The sequence below is a fragment of the Lagopus leucura genome, unplaced genomic scaffold, assembly GCF_019238085.1.
Source record: "Lagopus leucura isolate 7727_CA_CO unplaced genomic scaffold, USGS_WTPT01 Super-Scaffold_100009, whole genome shotgun sequence".
NCBI classification, from domain to species: domain Eukaryota; kingdom Metazoa; phylum Chordata; class Aves; order Galliformes; family Phasianidae; genus Lagopus; species Lagopus leucura.
Window position 1 is genome coordinate 23,915,666 of NW_024962266.1, and position 21,485 is coordinate 23,937,150.

General features: G+C 43.4%; 1 protein-coding gene across 1 annotated transcript in view; it reads right to left on the bottom strand.

Moving 5' to 3' along the window:
• Window positions 1–11,435: 11,435 nt before the first annotated feature.
• LRP8 (LDL receptor related protein 8) overlaps window positions 11,436–21,485 on the bottom strand; it is a 150,604-nt gene continuing 140,554 nt past the window's right edge. The window contains exons 11-19 of the mRNA XM_042873653.1: window positions 19,993–20,220; window positions 19,301–19,419; window positions 18,237–18,376; window positions 16,779–16,920; window positions 15,813–15,965; window positions 15,007–15,228; window positions 13,331–13,399; window positions 12,932–13,104; window positions 11,436–11,939 (exon numbers count right to left, since the gene is read on the bottom strand). Of these exons, the coding sequence (XP_042729587.1) occupies window positions 11,901–11,939; window positions 12,932–13,104; window positions 13,331–13,399; window positions 15,007–15,228; window positions 15,813–15,965; window positions 16,779–16,920; window positions 18,237–18,376; window positions 19,301–19,419; window positions 19,993–20,220 (1,285 nt within the window). The 3' untranslated portion in view covers window positions 11,436–11,900. The remainder of the gene's footprint in view (window positions 11,940–12,931; window positions 13,105–13,330; window positions 13,400–15,006; window positions 15,229–15,812; window positions 15,966–16,778; window positions 16,921–18,236; window positions 18,377–19,300; window positions 19,420–19,992; window positions 20,221–21,485) is intronic.

A 21,485-nucleotide genomic window follows, 5' to 3' on the forward strand; every position in this document is an offset into this window, starting at 1 on the left:
TCCTGCACTGAAATAAATTTTTTATTGCAATGAGGCCGGGGCGTTGTAATGAAGGAGTTCAGAAGGCAGGCAGTTTCGAGCTGTTCTCAATAGAATCTTTTCTCAGTCTGCAGCTGCAATCTGGATCAGGCTTGCCCAATCGTACTGAAGGCTGCTGAAGAATAGAACTTTGCCCTGTCCCCTTCAGCATCACCTGTGTGTGTTTTAGGCTCTGTAGAGCCAAGTCTATAACTGCACTTACTGCCACCTGTGCTGCTGTTCTCAGGAACTCATAGCAGCTAAGCTTTCAAATGAAACACCAGCAAATAAGCAGTGAAGTGTTTATAGAGTGTTGTAGGGCAGTTGGAGGCCTGTTCTGGTGCTGCTGGAAAATCCTAGATGGCTTTATTCCATATCTGTGAGTACAGAGATAATCATTTAGATATTGGAGGGGACTTTCACTTACTATTTTTAAAGCTACGTGGTGCCATTTAGAAAATGGAATTTGACAAAGTGTGTGATGTGTGCCTTTCAACTTGTAGTAATTCAGGCATCAAGGTCTTTTCCTGCATTTCATACACACCTGCTGTTGTCTTCCACTGATGGTAGGATCAAGTTAAAACCCTTTGGTCTTCAGAAGCCACCAGTTGATAAATTTACCCAATGAGAAGTTACTGCAAAGTTTAAAAACATTCACTTTTCATAGAATTTATCTGATTTCTGCTCATGGCCTTTTGATTTGTTGCAGCTTTTTCTGCTAAATGGAGAACATTCTAGTATAAGAATCCTCTAATGTAGCAAAGTATCTGCCAGCTTTTCCCTGAAGCCAGTGCTCAGTTCACAGTTCAGCTTGTGAGAGGAGGGAGAGAGCTTTCTGTGTGTTTATTTTTTTATACTGTAGCATTTTTCCTACGTCTCTGCTAAAACTTCCTCAATTTTTTTAGTGCCCTCTCTGAATTATCCACTCAACACAGTATTTCTGTGATGATCTTTGTAGAGATGGAATTTCTTAATCCTGTGCATGAACTCAGTGAAGTTCAAGATACCTTGGTTTATCAACCCCTTTGTTTCATTTTGGTAATTGCAGATTGCTTTGATTTCTCTTGGGGCTGCTCTCAGTTATGTCTGAGTAAAATCAACTAGAATTTTGAAAAGGATTTCTGAATTAAAATGGATTTTTTTTTTTAAATAGAGATCTACATCATGTAATTTTGGAGCATGGCCTGTGGTCTGTGATAGATAAATATCAGAGATTAATGGAGGGAATTTCTGCAGTATTTACTGTCTTTTGTTCAGGCTTTCAAGTCACAGCTGTTTGTGGAGGGCTTAGCAGACAGAAATCTAATGTGGCAGGCAAGCATTAAGCTTAACAATTTGGGTGGGCTCTTTGTTTGCCTTTAGAAAAATAGCTGTTTAAATATTTTGAACATAATTACAGAAAATGTTATTGCTAAGCACTTTGCCAGCCCTGTTTTCCAGTGGTGTTTTGGCAGATTGAGATGGCAGAAAAGTGCCAGTGTATCTAGGATGCTTACAAGAGAGGTTCCTCCTCTGCCTTTTTTTCTGTCTGGTCCTCTGCTTAAACTGAGCTAAACTACCTGCATCTTCCATGGCTTCTTTTCTTTCTCCCACGTTGTGATTGAATGAGGCTACAGATGCCCAAGCTATAAATTATATTGGAGAATTGTTTCTTGATTTTTTTTCTTTTTTTCTTTGTTCTTCCCCACCCTCACAAAGTAGAATAGGGCAGAACTTCTTGTCACCTCCCATAGCCTTGGGAATTGGCACATTTCTGGCAAGGGCACTGGAATATTGCAGTTGAACCCTTCCTGAATTTTATGGTGTACATAGGGATGAATAATTCTCTTTGCTAAAGCTAAGCTGACTTCATTTTTTTCTTAGGAAGCAAAGCGTGTGCATTATGTTCTTGTGTGAGTGTCCTGCACAGTTCCCCTTCAGTTACATTCTTCTGGAGAAGTGGATTGGAATTGATTGATGACTTTGCTCAAGAAAGCTTCTGGTGCTTCTGTTAATTTAAATGGCAATGAGTTTTAAAGGGAGGGGGACCACAGCAGCACTTGGATGTGAAGTCTGCTTTGTTGTTTCTTGGCTGAGATGTGAGGGGGTGTTTGACCCTTGGCTGTGTAGTAGCAGGGAGTGTGTTAGAGACCTGAGCTGTTTGTATGGTCTGTGGTAGTTTGTTGTGCAGCTGCAGTTCAGAGGAATCAATGCAGAATCGGCCTGCAAGGCTGCTGTGCAGAGAGGGAGAACTGGATGGATGATAACACAGTTGCTGTGCACAACATCTACTGAGTCCGTGATGCAACTGCAGGCTACGTTATTTTGTGATTATTTCCAATATGGATATTTTGCTTTCTCATATCCCATCCACTTCAGTTGTGATATTGTCACATTCCTTACCCTTTTTCCCCCCCTCTGTTAATTCAGGGTAGTCTTTCTGTGCAGTGGATACCAAAAATATGCCTGCTTTCTACATTGAAGACACAGTAGAAAACCAGAAATCATTGGCTTGTTGTTTTGTGTGTGACTTACTGAGTAGTTAATGCTGGAGTTGATGCAGGGGGAGTTTATTGGTCTTTTTTTTAGGCTTGTGGGAGGAGTTCAAGAGAATGTATTCTCACAAAGTTGCTTGTGGTAAGATGTGACCTTTTGTAGCAGATCTGGAATTGTTTGATCCATGATCCGTGGCTGGATCATCCCTGGCTACAGGGCCTGAAGTAGTTTGGGCATGGTGAAACATCTGCTATTGTGAACAGGAGTGCATCTTGAATGGCTTTGAGCTGTATTTCAGATGCAGGTGGAGGAGCCTTGTTTCAGTTCCCTGTGAACTAAAGAAACACTTGAACATTCTCTGTTGGAATGGATAACTCCCACTGACTGGTTTGTTGTTGTTTGTTTCCTGATCCTAGTCCCTTTTACCTCATTGATACCAGAAATGGTCTTTTGCCACCCCCTGTAATGGTGTAGCTGAAAGTACATGGTAATGCAGTGTCATCAAGGGCAGCATGATCACTGGGTGCTTCTGTGAGTGTCTCAGTGATTTATGCAGGGGTGCAGGTGGGGCCATGTCCTGTCTTTGCACTGGGATGCATTCATGTCTCTGTGTATCTATTATTTAGAGTCTAGTGTTGATGGTTTGAAGACTTTTCTTCTAACAGTGGAAACTCGGGAAGTGATGCACTCGGGAAGTTATGACCTTGTTGCTATCACAGAAACATGGTGGGATGACTCCCACAATTGGGATACTGCCATCGACGGCTATAGACTCTTTAGGAGAGATAGGCGAGGTAGGAGGGGTGGGGGAGTTGCTCTCTATGTCAGAGATTGGATAAACTGTGAGGAGCTCCCTACGAGAAGCAGTCAGGAACAGGTTGAGAGCCTGTGGGTTAGGATTAGAGATGGGACAAATATAGGTCAGCTGGTGTTAGGGGTATACTACAGACCACCTGATCAAGGGGAGGCTGTTGACGAGGCTTTCTTGCTCCAGATGCGTGAGATGTCTGGCTCACGGGCTCTTGTCCTGGTGGGGGACTTCAACCATCCGGACATCTGCTGGGAAAACCACACGGCGAGCTGCAAGAGCTCCAGAAGGCTCTTGGAATCCATTGATGATAGCTTTCTGGTTCAGGTATTGGACAGACCGACCAGAGGTGAAGCGTTGCTGGACCTGCTGCTCACCAACGCCGAGGAGATCATCAAAGGCGTCAAGGTTGGAGGCTGCCTGGGCTCCAGCGACCACGCCCTGGTTGAGTTTGTGATCTCAAGCGATGTGGGCCTGGCAAAGAGCAGGAACAGGACACTGAACTTCAGAAGAGCAGACTTCAAGCTACTCAATGGATTGCTGGCCAAGATCCCCTGGCGCGCTGCCCTCAAAGACAAGGATGTTGAGGAGAGCTGGCGGCTCTTCAAAGATGCCCTCCTGGAAGCACAAGAGGTCTCCATTCCTCTGAATAAGAAAGTGGGCAGGCGAGGTAGGAAACCGGCTTGGCTCAGCAAGGACCTGCTGAGAGAACTGAGGGCGAAGAAAGGGGTGTACAAGCTCTGGAAACAAGGCTGTGTCACCTGGGAAGAGTACAGGAATGCCGTCCGGACTTGCAGACGTGGGATCAGGGAAGCCAAGGTGCAGGCAGAACTGAACTTGGCAAGGGACGTGAAAAACAATAAGAAAACCTTCTACAGGTGCATTGCCCAGAAGAGACAGGCCAAAACGGGCGTACCTACTTTGGTAAATTTAAAAGGAGAACTGGCTTCAACAGATGAAGAGAAAGCTGAGGTGCTGAATGAGTTCTTCACCTCGGTCTTCACTGGTGGCCAGGATTCTAGTCTTTTTCACGTCCCTGAACCCTGCATCCCCAAACCTCTATGTGGGGACCAAGGAGGTAAATCCCTCCCCACTGTAAGGGCAGAGCAAGTCCGAGAGTGCCTCCTTAGACTGAATGAATACAAGTCTATGGGGCCGGATGGCGTGCATCCCAGGGTCCTGAAGGAGCTGGCTGAGGTGGTTGCCGAGCCGCTCTCCATCATATTTGAGAAGTCGTGGCTGTCAGGTGAGGTCCCAAACGACTGGAGGAAGGGTCATGTCACTCCCATATACAAGAAGGGGAGCAGGGAGGACCCGGGGAACTACAGGCCGGTGAGTCTCACCTCCGTGCCTGGGAAGATCATGGAACAGATCCTCCTGGACAACATGCTCGGTCACATAAAGAATGAGCATGTGATCCGAGACAGCCAGCACGGCTTCACCAAAGGAAGGTCATGCCTAACTAATCTTGTGGCCTTCTATGATGGAGTGACGGCATTGGTGGACAAAGGGAAGGCGACCGATGTCATTTACCTGGACCTGAGCAAGGCCTTTGACATGGTCCCCCACCACATCCTCATCTCCAAATTGGAGGGAAGTGGATTTGATGGGTGGACGACCCGATGGATAAGCAATTGGTTGAAAGGCCGCAGACAGAGGGTGGTGGTCAATGGCTCTATGTCCAGGTGGAGGCCGGTAACAAGTGGTGTCCCCCAAGGGTCTGTCTTGGGACCGGTGCTCTTTAACATCTTTATTAATGACATCGATGAGGGAATTGAGTGCACCCTCAGCAAGTTTGCTGACGACACCAAGCTGAGTGGTGCGGTTGATACGGTGGAAGGAAGGGATGCCATTCAGAGGGACCTCGACAGGCTGGAGGGCTGGGCTCGGGTGAACCTGATGAGGTTCAACACGGCAAAGTGCAAGGTTTTGCATTTGGGCCGGAAGAACCCCAGGCACCTGTACAGGCTGGGAGGAGTGGTCCTTGAGAGCAGCTCGGCAGAGAAGGACCTGGGGGTCCTGATGGACGAGAGACTGAATATGAGCCAGCAGTGCGCTCTGGCAGCTCGAAAGGCAAATGGGATCCTGGGCTCCATCAGGAGAGGGGTGGCCAGCAGGGACAGGGAGGTGATTGTCCCTCTTTACTCGGCTCTTGTGAGGCCCCATCTGGAATACTGTGTCCAGGTGTGGAGCCCTCAGTACAAGAAAGACATTAAGATTTTGGAAAGGGTCCAGAGGAGGGCGACTAAGATGATCAGGGGGCTGGAGCACCTCCCCTATGAGGACTGGCTGAGGGAGTTGGGCTTGTTCAGCCTGGAGAAGAGAAGGCTGCGGGGTGACCTCATTGCAGCCTATCAATACCTGAAGGGAACCTACACCCAGGAGGGGAGTAAACTCTTCAAAAGGGCTGATAACAGCAGGACTAGGGGAAATGGTTTTAAGTTGAAGGAGGGAAGATTTAGGTTGGATGTTAGGGGGAAGTTCTTTACTAGGAGAGTGGTTAGGCCCTGGAACGGGCTGCCCAGGGAGGTTGTGGATGCCCTGTCCTTGGACGTGTTTAAGGCCAGGTTGGACGGGGTCCTGGGCAACCTGATCTGAATGTGTATGTTTGGTGGCCCTGCTAGGCAGGGGGGTTGGAACTACATGATCCTTGGGGTCCCTTCCAACCCGGGTGATTCTGTGATTCTGTGATTCTGTAATGTGTTAGTGCCTATATGTATTAAAACTACATAATGACTGCTTCTGTAAACTGATAGCACAAATGAAGGGGAAAAAAAAACCAATGTTCTGCATTTAGTGGTTGTTCAGCTAAAAGTGGTGATTCTGAAAGTCATCAGTGCTGATCTGTAGCTGTGTCCTGGGCTGGCAGTGATAGGTAAGGAGAGGGACAACCTTACTGGTCCCTGTCCCTGCCGTGTGTTTTTCTCTCCTTGTCTGCAAAGACAAAGTAGGCATTCACAACGACAGTCTGTCAGTGGTTTTTATTGAATAGTTCTTAAATGACCAAAAGAAGAAAAAAAATGTATTTTAGACCTCATTTATAAATGTCACTTCTTACCATGCTGGTTTGGAGTGCACATCTGCTTAACCTCAACGTGGCAAAAACATTTGAGATGTAACCTTTCCTGCAAAAAGACCAACTCTCATTTATGAGAGATCCAAACCGTGCATTTTGTTTTTTCTTCTTTTGGATTCAACAGTGATATTGTGAACTGCAAGTGCCTAAAACAGTTTCAGTAAGATTAATGACAGCCAAACTTGGGCCATGTGTGTTCTTGCACCAAATTTGCAGGAATTCTTAGCATGTAATTATCTGGGCCTGTTATAAAATGTTTAATGAAGATGTGGGTTCATTTTTCATGCTGCAAAGATTAAAGCATGGAGGAAGGACAGTGTGTAATTGCCTGGTGCTGTTGTGAGTGGAACCAGCTTGCTCTGATGTCCATGCACTGCTTTGTTCACTTGGACAACGTTTGTTAAGCTTCAGTGATTGTGTTTTCTAAAGAAATTTCTGTGCAGTCTGTAGAAAATAAGATAATTTAAACAGGAAGGAAAGCAAATACAAGAAATTACTCACCTGATTGTGTTGCAGTCTGTTGTGTCTACTCTATCTAATTTCTGACAGTAGCTTGTAATGGATGCTGAGGAAGAGATGAGGACACAGTGTATGTGGCTACCCCTGTGTGTGCCCAGCTTTCAGCTTCCTGAGTTTGCTGCCTCAGGGTCCAGAAGGTGCAGCTGAAATGCTGTAATGAGCCACAGGCAGCCCTGCACTCACAGGACAATGCTGCAGAGGGTGCCAGTGTAGTTATGCATTCCATGAGTATTTTTTCATGTATTTTGAATCTGCTATCTGATTAAATGTCACTGCATGCTTTCGAGTTCTGGTACTGTGAGAAATGGGGAGTAATTAATGGTGCAAATAAAGCACTAGGGAATAATGATTTTAGATATAGGTGTTATACAGCTTATCTTTTCAATGTTGTTTCCCTTTGCCACTGAGTTGAAGCTTTGAAAAGATGCACAAGCTCGTTTGATTACCCTGGTTCACCTTCTCAGTACCTTTTTTAGTTGTGTTTGGCCTTAAGATGGGAAGATCAAGGTTATGTTGGAAACTTAAAAATCCATGTTTATCATGAGTTTTCTGTAAAGCACCAGATTCTCTTATCCTCATCTGCTCTCTTGCAGAGCTGACGTGTTTGAAAAAGTTATTGTCACATGCCTTTAGCTGATAATAATTGAGTGTATATTTCCAATCACTTCTGTCAGACTTTCATTATTAGTGCTTAGATTTAGCTTAAGAGAATTCCTGTCATCAAACCTTGTACATAAGCTTTAATTGGCAAGTACTGTGTATCTTCTGAGCATTACTGCAGTGTTCTCTTTGCTTAGACCTTACACGTTTGTGCTTAATAGCAATTAGTTCAGGGGCTTTTCTTAAACATTTGGCCATAAGGTTTTCCATTCCCCTTACTGTGTGATGGCTTAAAATAAATGAATGTATGTGCTCTCAGCTGTGTTCCAGAGGGGGAATAAATACATGAAAATAAATTACTAGTTAATTCCTTGTCCGGCTGATTCGTAAGATAAAAATCCTGAATGTGATTTACTCAGTGAGTTGGTAGGGAAGTTCCCTGTTGGAGACCTGTGTTCTATGGTGAGGCTCCATCCTTGTGTGAAGAACTTTTTAAAGACCATCTTTATGTGCTGTGGAATGCAGAGTTTCCATTGTAGGAGCTTTTTGCTATATTTATGGTGGGTGGTTGTCTTTAGGAGTGGGAAATCCCTTTACCTCACAAGGCAGAATTTGTATTGCACTTTAACCAGCTTCAGGTTGCTTGTTATGTATGCCCTCCACCCTGTAACAGCCTTATATTTCTATTCCCAAGTCTTGCTGCTGAGAAGACTGTATTTTTTTTCTGTTGTCAGGTCCTGATGTGCTAGCTGAGAAATCCCAGGAAATGATCAGCTGCCAGATGTTGCAGTAACACAGCTTCATAGCTGAAACCTCTGCTGTTGTCATCAGGATAATCCACAACAAGTGTCAAACTTTGACTGCATGAAGCTGGCGCTGCAGGACTTGTGGATACCTTTGTTAACCTGTGTGTTGTTCCCAGGGCATCCAAAGCAACTGCAGCTGCCTCTGAAGTGCTCCTGTTTTAGCTGTTTGGGCACCAGGACCAGCAAAGTAAGTGAGTGTGTTCTGTTAATAACTGCTTTGAGTTGGCCAGTGTGTTAATGTGCAAATAGACTGTGGTATATCTATCTATCTATCTATCTATCTATCTAGAGAGAGAGAGAGAGAGAGAGGGAGGGAGGGAGAGGAAGGGACCTTAAGACCCATTCTGGTTCCAACCTGGCCTGGGCTGGCTGCCACCCAATAGATTGGACATGGAGCACTCTGTTTTTTCTGGTAATTACTTCTATTTGCTGCTGTATTACTCTCCTAACATGTTTAATTGAAATATTTTAATTGAAAAGATACACACTACTTCTGAAGGCTTTAACAGTGCATAGAATGACTTCGGATGGAGGGGACTTTCCAAGTCTCAGCCCTCTGCTAAACAAAACAGTCTGCTTACTTAAAGCTGGCCGTAACCTGTCTTTGTTATTCCAGTTATGATGCTGTAGCTGCTACAGATGGTGAAATTCCAAAGAGAACAGCTAAAGTATGCCAACAGGGCCCTAAGCCCCTCTTCCAGTTTTAACAATTCAGAGCTAAGGAAAAGGCAGACCAAAATGCAGTACAGTACCAGTTCTAAGAGACAGCATTTTCAGTGCTAAAATGTAATTAGCTCAGTAGGCGCAGATAAAAAAAATTTAATCTTTCTATAGAAACAGTGCACTGTTTTACAAATGTATTCATTTGGTTTTCAGTAATCCTTGTTCATGTAAGTACAGCACGTGTTACACAGCAGATCCCTCCCCACCCCTCCCTGGTCCTTTTGTCCATACCAAAAACTGAAACACAAAAGGCACCAAGCAAGAACTTACTTTAACAGAACTCCAACATGACAAGACGGATCAGAAGTGTTCACAATGTTAAATATCATCCTAACAACCTGAACTGTTATTTAAAATAATTTCTTAAATAAAAAGGTGTTTAGTTGAAATCAACACTGCACATTGAGTTCATTTACAAAAAACGCAGCCTTTTTTACACGGTTTATACAGGTTTGTGTGTACGTCCTCTTAGAAAAGTATCAAAACTGTAGAACTTCCAAATCTATTTACATGTCTGTTAGTTACAATGTTGTCACATACAGCCTTCTCTCAGTTTTTCTTCGTGCACACAGTGCATGAATTTGCAGACACAGCTTCACACCTTGGAACAGTAACTGGGTATCTCAGTCACTTCTGTACTGCCTTAAAATCTCAAATCTGAACAGAAGGGTGCTTGATTCTTTAGATGTTGTCTACAAAGGCTGTGAAGTGAGTAGTTTGAGTGAAAGTAGGGGAGTGCTACCCTAGGTCTTTAGACACCATGTTCCTTTCTTAGTCAAGAATTCAAGTCCAACTCACCTTAACTCATCTACTTCCTGGGAGTCTCACAGCATGAGCTAAGAAAAGCGGAGGGTCTTCTGAACAACCCTGCCAAACAACATTGCTACCCTCAGCTCACACCAGCAATCTGTACCACAATGAGAGAGAGGGGGAGGAGGACCTGGACAGTCCTCTCTGCTGCATGGAACAGGTGAAAAACACCAGCTGGAAGAAGGCCTTGCTTTTGGCCTTACTGCCTGTTTGTGCCCTTTGAGGTGAACAATCAGCACCTGCTGTGGTTTGATAGGAAACTTGGTGAACCTGAGTGCAGAGCCTTACATTAATGTTTTCTGTTTCAGTACACAGACCTTAAATAAGCTACTGGAACTGAAGGGGTGGGGGAAGTAGCTGTGTAGGAAAGGAGGCTAGTTTAGCAAGAGAAAGAGGCTGTTCTTGATTTCTCCTTCCTAACGCAGTATCTTGGAATCCCAGGCCATCACAAAGGTGATGTTCTTCTGCAGGAGGAGCCTATTTAAATATATATCTTTCTGCCATCAAAGGAGTAAATATAAGAATGCCTGGACTCCTTATTGCCTATTTCTGCAGCAGGATTATGTCAACTATTTTAATCTTGGTTCATTGTAACTCTTAGGAGACATGGTGCATATTTAGACTCTTCGCTGTCTTATGGGGTGATGGTAACAGTGCTATTGAAGTCTGCAGGAGAGAGAAACAAAGTTTGGGAATCATAGAGAATGAAAGGCAGTTACTAACAGAGCAGAATGCTTTCAACCTCTTTTTCCTGTGATGTTTTGTTTTTTTTCAGATACCACTGAATTCCAGGAATCAGCTATTGATAGAGCTGTGAGTTTTGAACCTTGTCTCGCACTCTTATGTCAGATCTTCCACAGTGCAGGCATTCGCTTTGATGACAGCTGCTGCACTTTAATGAATTCCACTTATGCTGAACTAAGACACTGCCCCACAGTACCTCCTAAATTGAGACTCTCAATGAAGAAAGGAGTGGGGGAAAGGATCCAGAAGGTAAGGGATTACCTTCTGTTATTGTGGGACTATTTCCTGATGAGCCTTCCTGAATGCTCACTTTGGGTATCTGAGAGAATGTGTCTCAACCTTTGTTTCTGCTAATTCTAAATGCATGTGAGAGGAGCAGGATGCCTAATGGAGGGCAAAAGATTTAGGTTTATTGTTAGAAACAAATGAAAAAAATCAGATTAGTACCAACCTGTAAAAAGCAACAGTACAGAATGAAAAATGGGGTCACTGTAGGAGCTCCTCCTGCTTGAAATGCTGTTAGCAACAGCTCTACAGCTCAAAGCAGTGCAGGTGAAGCTGGCTAAACTGGAAAAGGTGAAAGCAACCCTTGCAGGCCACTTTGGGAAACAGAAGCCCTGTCTGTTATGGCTGTCATTTATGGGCTGTCTTACAGTACAGCTGTTTCTTACTTTGCGTCTTTAGATTTGAAAGTGAACTTCAAACACCTGGTAAAAATTCAGTTATCCCTAATTTTCATAAACATAGCCCAGTAGTTTTAAAATATATGTATATATTTATATATATGTATATATTTATATGCCTATATATCTATCTAGACTAGATAGATATATACACAGATAATCTATGCACAGCAAGCCAAACATACAAAAAATAAATACTCTCACCCCTCTACTATATTTACAGATCAGATCTTATAATCCAGATTTTGTTAATAAATATTTCTAAACGGTCTGTACAGGACTTATTTTACTTATGTTGATGGATAGCCACAAAGCATATTCAGTATATTTACAAAATATCTATAAATATAGTCTTAAAATAAAGCAGTAGCTACTGAACCGTCAGCCTGCTGGTTATGTACATTGAGTTAGTAGCTCAGCAGTTGCTTATTGACTATCACAAATGGGTAGTGCAACAAGTTAAAATGTGTATAAAAGATTATACATACAAAACTCTCACATCCTTTGGATGTTTGCAGTTCATTATAACTCTGTGGTTACCCTTCTGCAACATAAATAATGATTCAAATAAAGAAGCAGGTTTTGTGATCCAAAGAAAACTTGTTCGGTGCGTTCTGGTTGAAGCAGCAACTCTGTCCTTACGGCAACCCATCGTCTTCTAAGCTCAGTGCTACACGCTGTGAAGGAAGAAAAGCAAACTTGAGGAGAAAATCTGTGACTTGTGAATTCTGATACACGAGCAACAGTATCAGAATTTGGTTTCAAGTTGTATTTCCTGTTAAAAATCTCTTTGCTGCCTTCATGTAATGGTGACAAATACTATTTCATGTACTGATTTTTCCCCTAAATGAGGTCCCTCCCTGAAGTTTTACTACAGAGGCATTGGACAGTTCACTTTACTTGTACATTACATGGATAGAATTCCTTGTAAGGACTGACGCACTTCTAGGTGACTTTCAGGTAATACAGGGCATTAGTTAAGTTCCTACCTTCCTACAGAAACTATCACCTTCACTCACTCAAGATCTTTCTCTCTTCTGAAAATACAAAGCAGTTATTACTGCCAGTGCTTCATCTTGTGAGGGCAGCTTCTTGGAAGGAAGCTCCAATGCAGACCAGCTGCCACGCACAACAGTTTCTCTTTTTTTCTGCATACAAAGGATTTACTGACAAAGTGAGTATTTCATTTTTGTAAAGATTAATGTTGCCAAGACAAATTTCCTTAACTTCTTACACTTCCCCTTGTGAGAAATCTGACTTTTGCACTGTTCTATTATATGGAAAATACAATTTCTCCCTGGTTTGCATGGAAACTGAAGTTATCCTTAAAATAGTTCAGGTACTTGGTAGGAGTCTGAGCAACGTGGAACCTTTCAGAAGATAAGTCATCAGTTGTCACATATTGAGCTCTTGAGATGGAAAGACAGCAAGTGTAAAGCAGACTGTCTGTACTGATTAGAACAGATGCTCTTCATTTAACAGCATCTTATTATACACACCACTCTATTTTAAGACAAGTTTAGTCTTCTGCCTGTTCAGTGATTACTGAATTATATAATGACAAAAAACAGAACTAATAACATCAAATCTCCAACAATGTGAGAGATAATTCTCTAAGCCAAATTCTCAGCAAAATGCATCTGTGTCAGCAGGTTCCTCAGATACTTACTGCTGGATAGACATGTCCAATTTGGGCAGTCCGACCAATATGGATTTCATCTTCATCTTCCTCTTCTGTTGTCTTCCTATATACTGGATTATCAAAATTCATGCTTTTAGTGTTCTTCCGTTTCCAGTTTCTCCAGATGAGGTATCCCCCCATGCACAGCAAGCCAATAACCACTGATGAAAGGAGGCAAAAACTGCTGTTAGCCAGTTTTGTGGAGAAAGGAGGAATCTGCCGAGATGTTCCTAGGCAAGTCTATATCCTTCACTACTGTCTCAAATCCAGACTCATTTCAGCAGTTCCTCTACTCTCTCCCACCCCCCAATCTTGAGAGTCACAAAAGTTTATTTACACTAATATTTCAGAATGATCTCCTTCAGTGTTTAAATCAAATCAGCTTACCAACAGGAATGACAATTCCAATAACAGCTGCTGTCACAGTTGAATCAAAGCCTTGGCCATTATTCGAATCTGTAATTACAGAAATATTTCACTCGTTCACAGGTTTTAAAGCCACAGCTAAAGAATGCTTTATGGCAGTAAGCTGTTGTTCTGCCCATCACAAAGTATTTGTTACCAAAGAGTTCATAAAAAGTTTTGGAATTAAATAATCAGGGAGCAGAATAGAAAGAGACACACGTACACAGAAGGCTGGGCTGGGTTGAGCTGAACTGTTTCTTAGGAATGCAGTACCTGCTCTGTGTGCACATGCATGTGTGCATCTACACGTACCATGTACAGCTATGGAGCTGGTCACCACATACATCAGTGGTTGCTGCAGCCTGCTACAGCATGCAAGAGTGACCTCAAAATGTTTGCTCTGAGCTCTAATAATAGGGGATCAGCACAGAAAATAGTTGTGTTAAAGTAGCTGGAATATAGAAGAAGGAAACTAACTGTAGTTTGTCTTCAGATTCATCAATTCATGAAACTTAAAAGTCAATTTATCCTTTTAAACAATTCCCCTTGGCAGATTGTTCCATTATATGACTATTCACCTAATAATAGGTCAGACTATTCAAACACAGATACTTAAAAGAACTTAGCATCTATGGCTTAAGTTAATTATTACATTTGAAAGGAAATTTGCACAAGCAGGACTTACAAGAGCGAATTTTATAAATCAGATTCTATTTTCCCCCATGCACTACAAAGCGAGTTCACTGATTGCTTCAAAGAGGCATCGTAGTCAAAGCAGGATGGCTTATTTTTGCTTTCCAAGTGCAATGAAAACAACCTGTTCCAGTTATTGAAATGTTTTTTTTAAGTGAAGTATTTTAATCTATTAGTCTGTTAAAGCAATCTGGATCTGTTTGAGGTCTTCAACGACAGTTTGGAAGAATAAATTCTTCTTTGGATTAGAATTGATTTTGGAAAAGCAGGTCAGCTTTTCAGTTTTACGTGAGACAGCACAAGCTGGAGGGATGATGTGATAGCACTGTAATGATAGACTGGGGTTTCATTCTTCCCTCATAATGTAGGGTAAACTTCAGGAGAGCCTGTTGATGCCCTCAGACTACTTTTGTGCCATGTAATGCACAACTTCTACTGTATTTCATGGATCAGGCCACGTTAACACAGAGCCCAGCCATGCAAAGCAGCAGCAGCTTGACTTGGACTGCAGTATTCCCAAATGTCCGACAGGGCTACAGCTGGACAGGAAGTTTGTCTCACTCATAGCTTGTGTTGGATCACAACACTATTAAGCAAAATACATAAGCCACCTGTAGACTCATTCATATTTAGGTCAGCAGCACTACAAACAACACTGAAGCCAAGGTGGACTAGTAGTGAGCCCAGGGCAAGTATACATATTGCAGGGCCTTATCTCTAGAGTCAGCTTTACACACATGGGATGAAAGCCTGACACGAGTGCCCTAAGATCCTGAGCAACTGGAACCACCTGATCAGAACAGAGGCATCTGCATACAGAATACCTGATTTCTCCTGCTATGCAAGAAGATGTGCCTTCATATGACCTTCTATAGCTCGGCTGTTAGGTACAGTCTGCTACTTGTTCGTGAGATTTCGTGGTAATGCATAAATTGAAAAAGAAAAGAAGAATCTCATACACTTACAGTGCTGTGACAAGTTGCTGTTTCCAGTGGTCATCTCAGAATCGATGAGGATGGATGTGGTTGAATGAGAACTCGGGGTGGCAGTCGTGGCTTCTGATACAGCTCTGGGGACGACGGCGGTGGTGGTGTTGGCTCTGCCAGTTACAGTCACAGTGGAGGCAGTGACAGGATGAGATGCTGTGGTTGTAGGAACCACTGTGGTAGCTGGAGTAGTTGGAAGATCTGAAAAGCAAAAGCAATGATGAAACAAAACAGCAAATCACAAACAGGGCGGATTGTGTTGTTTGCTGGTTAGAAACAGAAATCAAATTCCAGTTCTACTTGCCGAGCACAGAACTGATAGATCTCCAGCTGCAGAATTTTTTTTTCTGAAATCAAGCTTTAATTAATTAATAGTAGTGAAGTACTCTGTCTGGAAGATGGTTAATAAATTAAAGTACTCATTTTTTGAGAAGGTACTGAATTTGTACCAGGATCTATCTGCACGTTAGGGAAAATTATACTGTAACCACCAGTCTCTTCAGCAATGATTGTGGCCTTTCCCGATCCAGTATCTACAGAGCAGAAACATGGCAAATGTATATCACTTATTGACCATCCACATTTTCAGTCCTAGGGATCATCCCTTCTTTTCCTCATTTTTTCCTGATGATGCTTTCAAAAAATAATACAGGTTTTCAATAAGGAATAGTGCAATGCTGTGTTCAGAAGACAGAATATATGTGGAATTCCAAAGCTAATGTATGTGTTCCACCATTAAGTACAGTTTTATTGGGACAGCACAACAGTGATATGATTGTATTTACCTTTGTAGCATTTTTTCATGTCAGGACCCAGCCACATGTTGTCAGGACAGGCACACGTGTACTTGGGGGAATGGGGAGAGATGTGAGGTGCAGGAAGACACAAATACTCACAGCCTCCGTTTGGCTGGGGGCTGAGCTCACAGGAGTCTGGAGCTATTCAAAGACAGAAGAAAAGACAAGTTATTTTTTTTTTCCCTTCAGCAAAGAACCATTAAGCCTCTTAAGAAGACTCGTTTCAACTCTCTACCTTGATCAATTGCCCTCCTTAATCATCTTTACAGTTTGGAGTAAAACCTTACGTACTGCTATAAAAACTGAGGAGAGATTGGCAAATAAAAAATTAACAGCTTCACACAGCTCCAGCTGCTTTTGTCATAATGTACTCATTCACAAGCCAGTGGTTCAGATTCTGCACAATAAAGATGATATCTGAATGGCTTGCTGATTGCCACTAATAATTATTTAGAACATTCACAGACTGATGCTGCTGAGTGAGGAGAGCATCTGTACATGCTCACAGTAACAGCAGATGGACACAAGCCATGCTCCTCACTGAACTTTCTCAGGGTGAACTTCAGTTATCCTGGGTCAGAAGCTGGCTTCCTGGTGTCATGAAGCAGTTTTTTATGTTATTTGCTCAGCAGCCTGGTGCTGAGTGCCATTCTACATATGCTCACCTTGCTGTGACACTTCCAGGCTGCAGTATGGCCTAAATATGTAATGAATGGAAAGTGATCACAGTAATGAGAGTAATTCTGCTATCAAAGACACTAATTAAACAGCAATTAACAAGTGGCAGATTTTTCAGTAGGTGCTGCTGTTGAATTAATTATGCAGCAACTTCAAACATCAGGCATTGATTTCACATTATTACCTGTGCTTTTTCTCTCATCAGAAACCATCAGGAAGCAGTTCATTTAGTAGCTCAAATAAATCTGATTTAAGGACACAAGAGACACGTCTTACCTTTGGGCTGCTTTAATTCATGAAATACAACGATGTCGTGAGGATTATTGAGATTTTCTGCTAAAACAGAGATGTCCAAGCCACTCAGCCTGTTGGCACTGAAGATTGCTTCATTCTCCAGGTCAGTCCAGAACACTCTGTCCTGCAGGAAATACATAGGATTTCTGACCTGACCACCCTGCCCAGTTCCAACTCAAGCTGGACTAACTTCTAGTAGTCACAAAAATCAATGCGCTGTTTTCCTGTGCTGGGATAACTTTGGTTTTACGGTACTTCCATGTGCAGCTCTTTTCTTTTGCATGTCTAAAAAGCGCAGTAGTGCAATAGTGTTTAGGAGTGCTCAGTAATTTGGAGTCGCTGTGAGATTGAGGGAGCAGGAATTTGGTTATATCCAAATTCTGGACCTTTTGGGATGTTCCTGCACCTTTTTGGTTTTTTAAAAACAGGAGTGAGATGAGTACTACAAGAATCTACAATCATACAAGAATGCAATTGGGTTTTTAAGTTTAATTAGGGGCCAGAAGCCTTGTTTGTGAAGATAGGCATATGTTTTTGTAGGATCAGACTTGCAGTTTTTTGTACGGAGACATTGCTCTGATGTCTGGCAGGATTTGTGTGTCATAACAGCAGCAGCTGAAGCTGAAAGTGAACTATCTGCCCTCCTGAACTAGGTGAACAAATAAATACCTTTTGAATGCCAAATCCCCAACTCAGCAACGCACTGGTGCTCAGTGACTGCAGGGGGAGCCCTGTGAGCGCCTGGCACACGTACTGCCCACTGCAGCCTTCAGACTCCTGCCACAGGTGAGAATGTTTGAGGACACTTCTGCAGATACTGGAATGGCCAGAGGACAGCGCAAGCAATCGACCCCCAGACTTATGGGGCCGTCCTCCCCTGAGGATTCTGTTAGCGCTGGAAAGTGCAACACAAGCATGCACGTGAAACAAAAATGCTGGGCACAGCAGGGTGCTCGGCAGGGGGCTGGGCAGCTGCCGTGATCCATGCAGCTCCCCTCAAAGTCTGACTCAGCAGCAGCAGACTCAGGACATGCTGCAGTGTCACTGGGTGAACGGCTGCCCACTGCTAATCGCAGCAAGTGGTTTCTCCTGTCTCTTGCTAACAGTTTCAGCCTCTGCACGGGCGTTTGGCTCAGTCCACCTCAAGGGAAAGCCATGACTATTGTGCAGTCATGTGGGAGCCATAACCAAGCACTGCCTGCCCCTCAGGGATTCACTTGTACTACGTAAGGTAAAAGCGTGAGGCGATGCATCACTCCTGATTAAGGGCTTTAGAAAACTATTTTCCCTGCTGAACCCACACCAGGTTAATCAGTTACTATAGCAGCAAACGCCCTCACTCAGCTTTCTGCGCTATGCAAAAGGCAGAGCTTTCAATCAAGAAGAGCTTTGAGACCTCTTGCAGTCTCCAGTCTTTTCTCACCCGATATTGACTCTTACCTCAAACACTGCCAAGCCAAAAGGATGGCTCAGATCATCAACAGAAGAAATCAGAACTTTTCTGTTGCTGCCATTGAAATCAATGCAGGAGAGTGAATGCAATTTGGAGTCCACCCAATAGAGACGCTGATTCAGCAAATCTGAGAAGTAAAACACAATGAAGCAAAATTACACACAGCTTCTGCAATTCTTTTGCACTTCCCAGCATTTTTTTCCTGCTGGCAGCATGACTAATCTCTTTATTATTAGGCTTTTAAAAGTTTTTTTTAACACTAGTTGTGATTTTGACTCAGTGCCCAGATATGCTGGGATAAGACCTTCTAAGATTAAAAAAGAGAAACATTCTGGGGTGTGTGTGTGTGTGTGTGAATGCCGGACTGACAGCATTGTTTGGTACCAGAAGGAGCAGGGCAGCTGCACTTTGGGCTTCCCAGAGGTGCTCCTCCAGGGCCACTCAGTCCTACTTAGTTGTTGGCCTCTTGCTGGAAAATAACAACTGGGCTTCAAAACTGACATCTTTCTGAAGGAGCTGCGTGATTAACACATGTTCTGTGATGAAGAATGCTGGGTTCCAAAAGTCCTTCTGCTGCAGGCTGAGGGAATGGCAGCAGTGGAAACCTTCTTCCCCAGACCAGAAAGATTTTGGGGAGGATGCAGGTAAAAGCGGGAGGGAAGGGCCCAGTGTTATTTAGAATGCTGTGAACTGAATGTCTCTTCCTGGAGCAAATCTGCTTATTTTGGATGAGGTTCACTAAACTGAACGCCAGTGGATGAGTGCCAACAAAGAACAAATTCTGCAATAAAACAAGCCATTAATTAATTTCTTAATTACTAAAGGATAACATTATTTGTTCACAGCAGTAGCACTTCAACATATGCAACGGTTGTAACATTTTCTCCTACATCCTTTTATGGACAGAATTTTCAAACATAACAGCAAGTGGAGAACCTCACACCTGCGTGGTGCTAAACGTGGATGTCTTTAACTCTGGCTGCATTTGCCTACTTTACAAGACATTTACATTAGCCACGGTGGATCCTGTAGCTGTGACCCAGCTGCTTACCAAGCGTGATGCCATTTGGCCACTCAATGTTGTCAGACACCAGCACTTGCCGCCCCACACCATTGAGGCCTGCTTTCTCAATCTTCGCTTTGTCTCCCCAGTCAGACCAGTACATGAACCTAAAAGAGATGGATGCAAGGAGACAGTGAATTGGACCCCAGGGTAAGAAATTTGAACTACTGATTGGGGAGAGTGTTAAGTGCTCTCTGCTTGATGTTGCAAAGGCCCCTGGTCACTTCAGTTTACCTTGATACACATTTAGTGGAGCTGCCCTGCTCCTGTCCCACAGGTTACTCTGCCACAGAACTTACACCAGGATATCAAACCCCAAACTATCTCATGGTGTCTGTGGTAGATGTGTAGACTTCGCTTATCCCACACTCCTGTCATACTTATGTGATTTCCCAACATAACCTGAGTGCCTGAGCTCAGGCCTTCCTGGCTCACAACCCAGCATAATTTTCAAAACTTTCTCTTACAGCAGCCGCCATGCAGAGATTTACCTGAACCAGCTCTTTGAAGCACCTCAGCAGTCCTGTGTAAGCCCTTACAGAGGCCCTTATCTTTAAACATGGAAGTAAATCTGTTAGGATCCAATTTATGGCACGTGTGATGCACATGAGTTTTGTGGGAGGCAGAAAGACAACTGGAATTCCGTCTGAAAAGCACAAACATTTCCTTTTCACACTCACCTCCGTGTGGGATCAACAGCAATGGCTCTCGGCTCACTGAGGTCGCTGTTAAAAAGTGTCCTCCTCCTGCTCCCATCTGCAGTGGCCACTGAGATAGTCTTGTTTCCAGAATCCGTCCAGTAGATATTCTTATGAACCCAGTCAATCGCCAGCCCTTCCGGAGAGTTCAGCTGGCTGTCTATCAGAATCACCTGCTCCGCTGTGTCGCTGGCTTTGTCTATGTATGCACTGCAGAGACAGGATTTGTCACCGGGCTGGCATGGCACAGAGAAGGCTGTGCAGATGTGCACAGGGCTGGAGCTCAGGAAGGGCTGAGTGCTGGCAGCATCACACCAACCCCACGAGAACAAAGTGCACATGTGGCAAGGTGACTGACAAAGAAACCCTTACAGCTGTGTACTGCATCCTTCTGCTGCTTTCTCCTCTACCTTGTCCTACCTCTGTATTTGGATGGCAGGCATTTCCAGGACAGGGAACTGTTATTTTATGTTCCTACCAGCTTCCTGCTACAACTGCACAATTTAGCACCACATCTGACTTAGGGCACATTAACTTCAGTAGTACCATTTATTGGGATTTATGGACATTGGAAATATATCTTCAGTGCTCTGCTGAACAGAGTTGAATTTAGCATACAAATAAACATGCTTAAATGTGTTGCAGAATTAGGACCTGTGTAACTTTTTAATTCATCAAAGGGATTCCTGAAGCTATACTAATTTGGCAAGTGATTTCTTGTTAGATACAAAGAAAATCTTCACTTAATATCAGCCTCAGAATCTTTTAAAGACATTAATGAAAGGCAGGAGATGGTAGATGGAGGTTCCACAAATAACCCAATATTACACCTACAAGCACAGGTGATTCTGTTATTCTGCAATCTATAGCACTATCAGAGCAATTCTAAATGGAATCAGAAATTCTGAGTTTGCATTGGTGTTTCTGGCTCTTAGAAGAATTTGGTTAAAAGCAAACAAATAAAAAACCCCACAACTTTTTCTCCCTCTGCACAGTTGAGATTAATGTCTCCTATTCAGTGTCCATCCTGCCTTTGGCCATGGAACTGTGCCTTTGCAATAGTTCGATGCTGTTTTCTGCACTGTAGCCCAGGCTGGGATGGCTGTGCTGAGTCCACACGGATTAGCAGCGGGTGCTGCACCTCCAGAAGATGGAGGTGTTATGGGGAACGCCTTTGGTTTCTCTCTGACCCAACACTAAATGAATGGTGCCACTGGGGGTTCTGCAGAGCATGTGGCTGTGTTCCCAAGCTGCTGTTATTTTGGTCTGATGAACACCACACATTCTGACTGCAGTTCCAGCCCAGCTAATTCCTCCCTAGTGAAACAGCCATGTTCACACCTTCCAACACGGCACTGAGCCATGAATGTGACTCGATGCACTAGTGGAAAAAACAAGGAGCTCCTGGGGCTTCAGAATGAGACGGTGGGAATACAGAAGTGACATTCTGATTCTCCCAGGAACTAAATACCTAA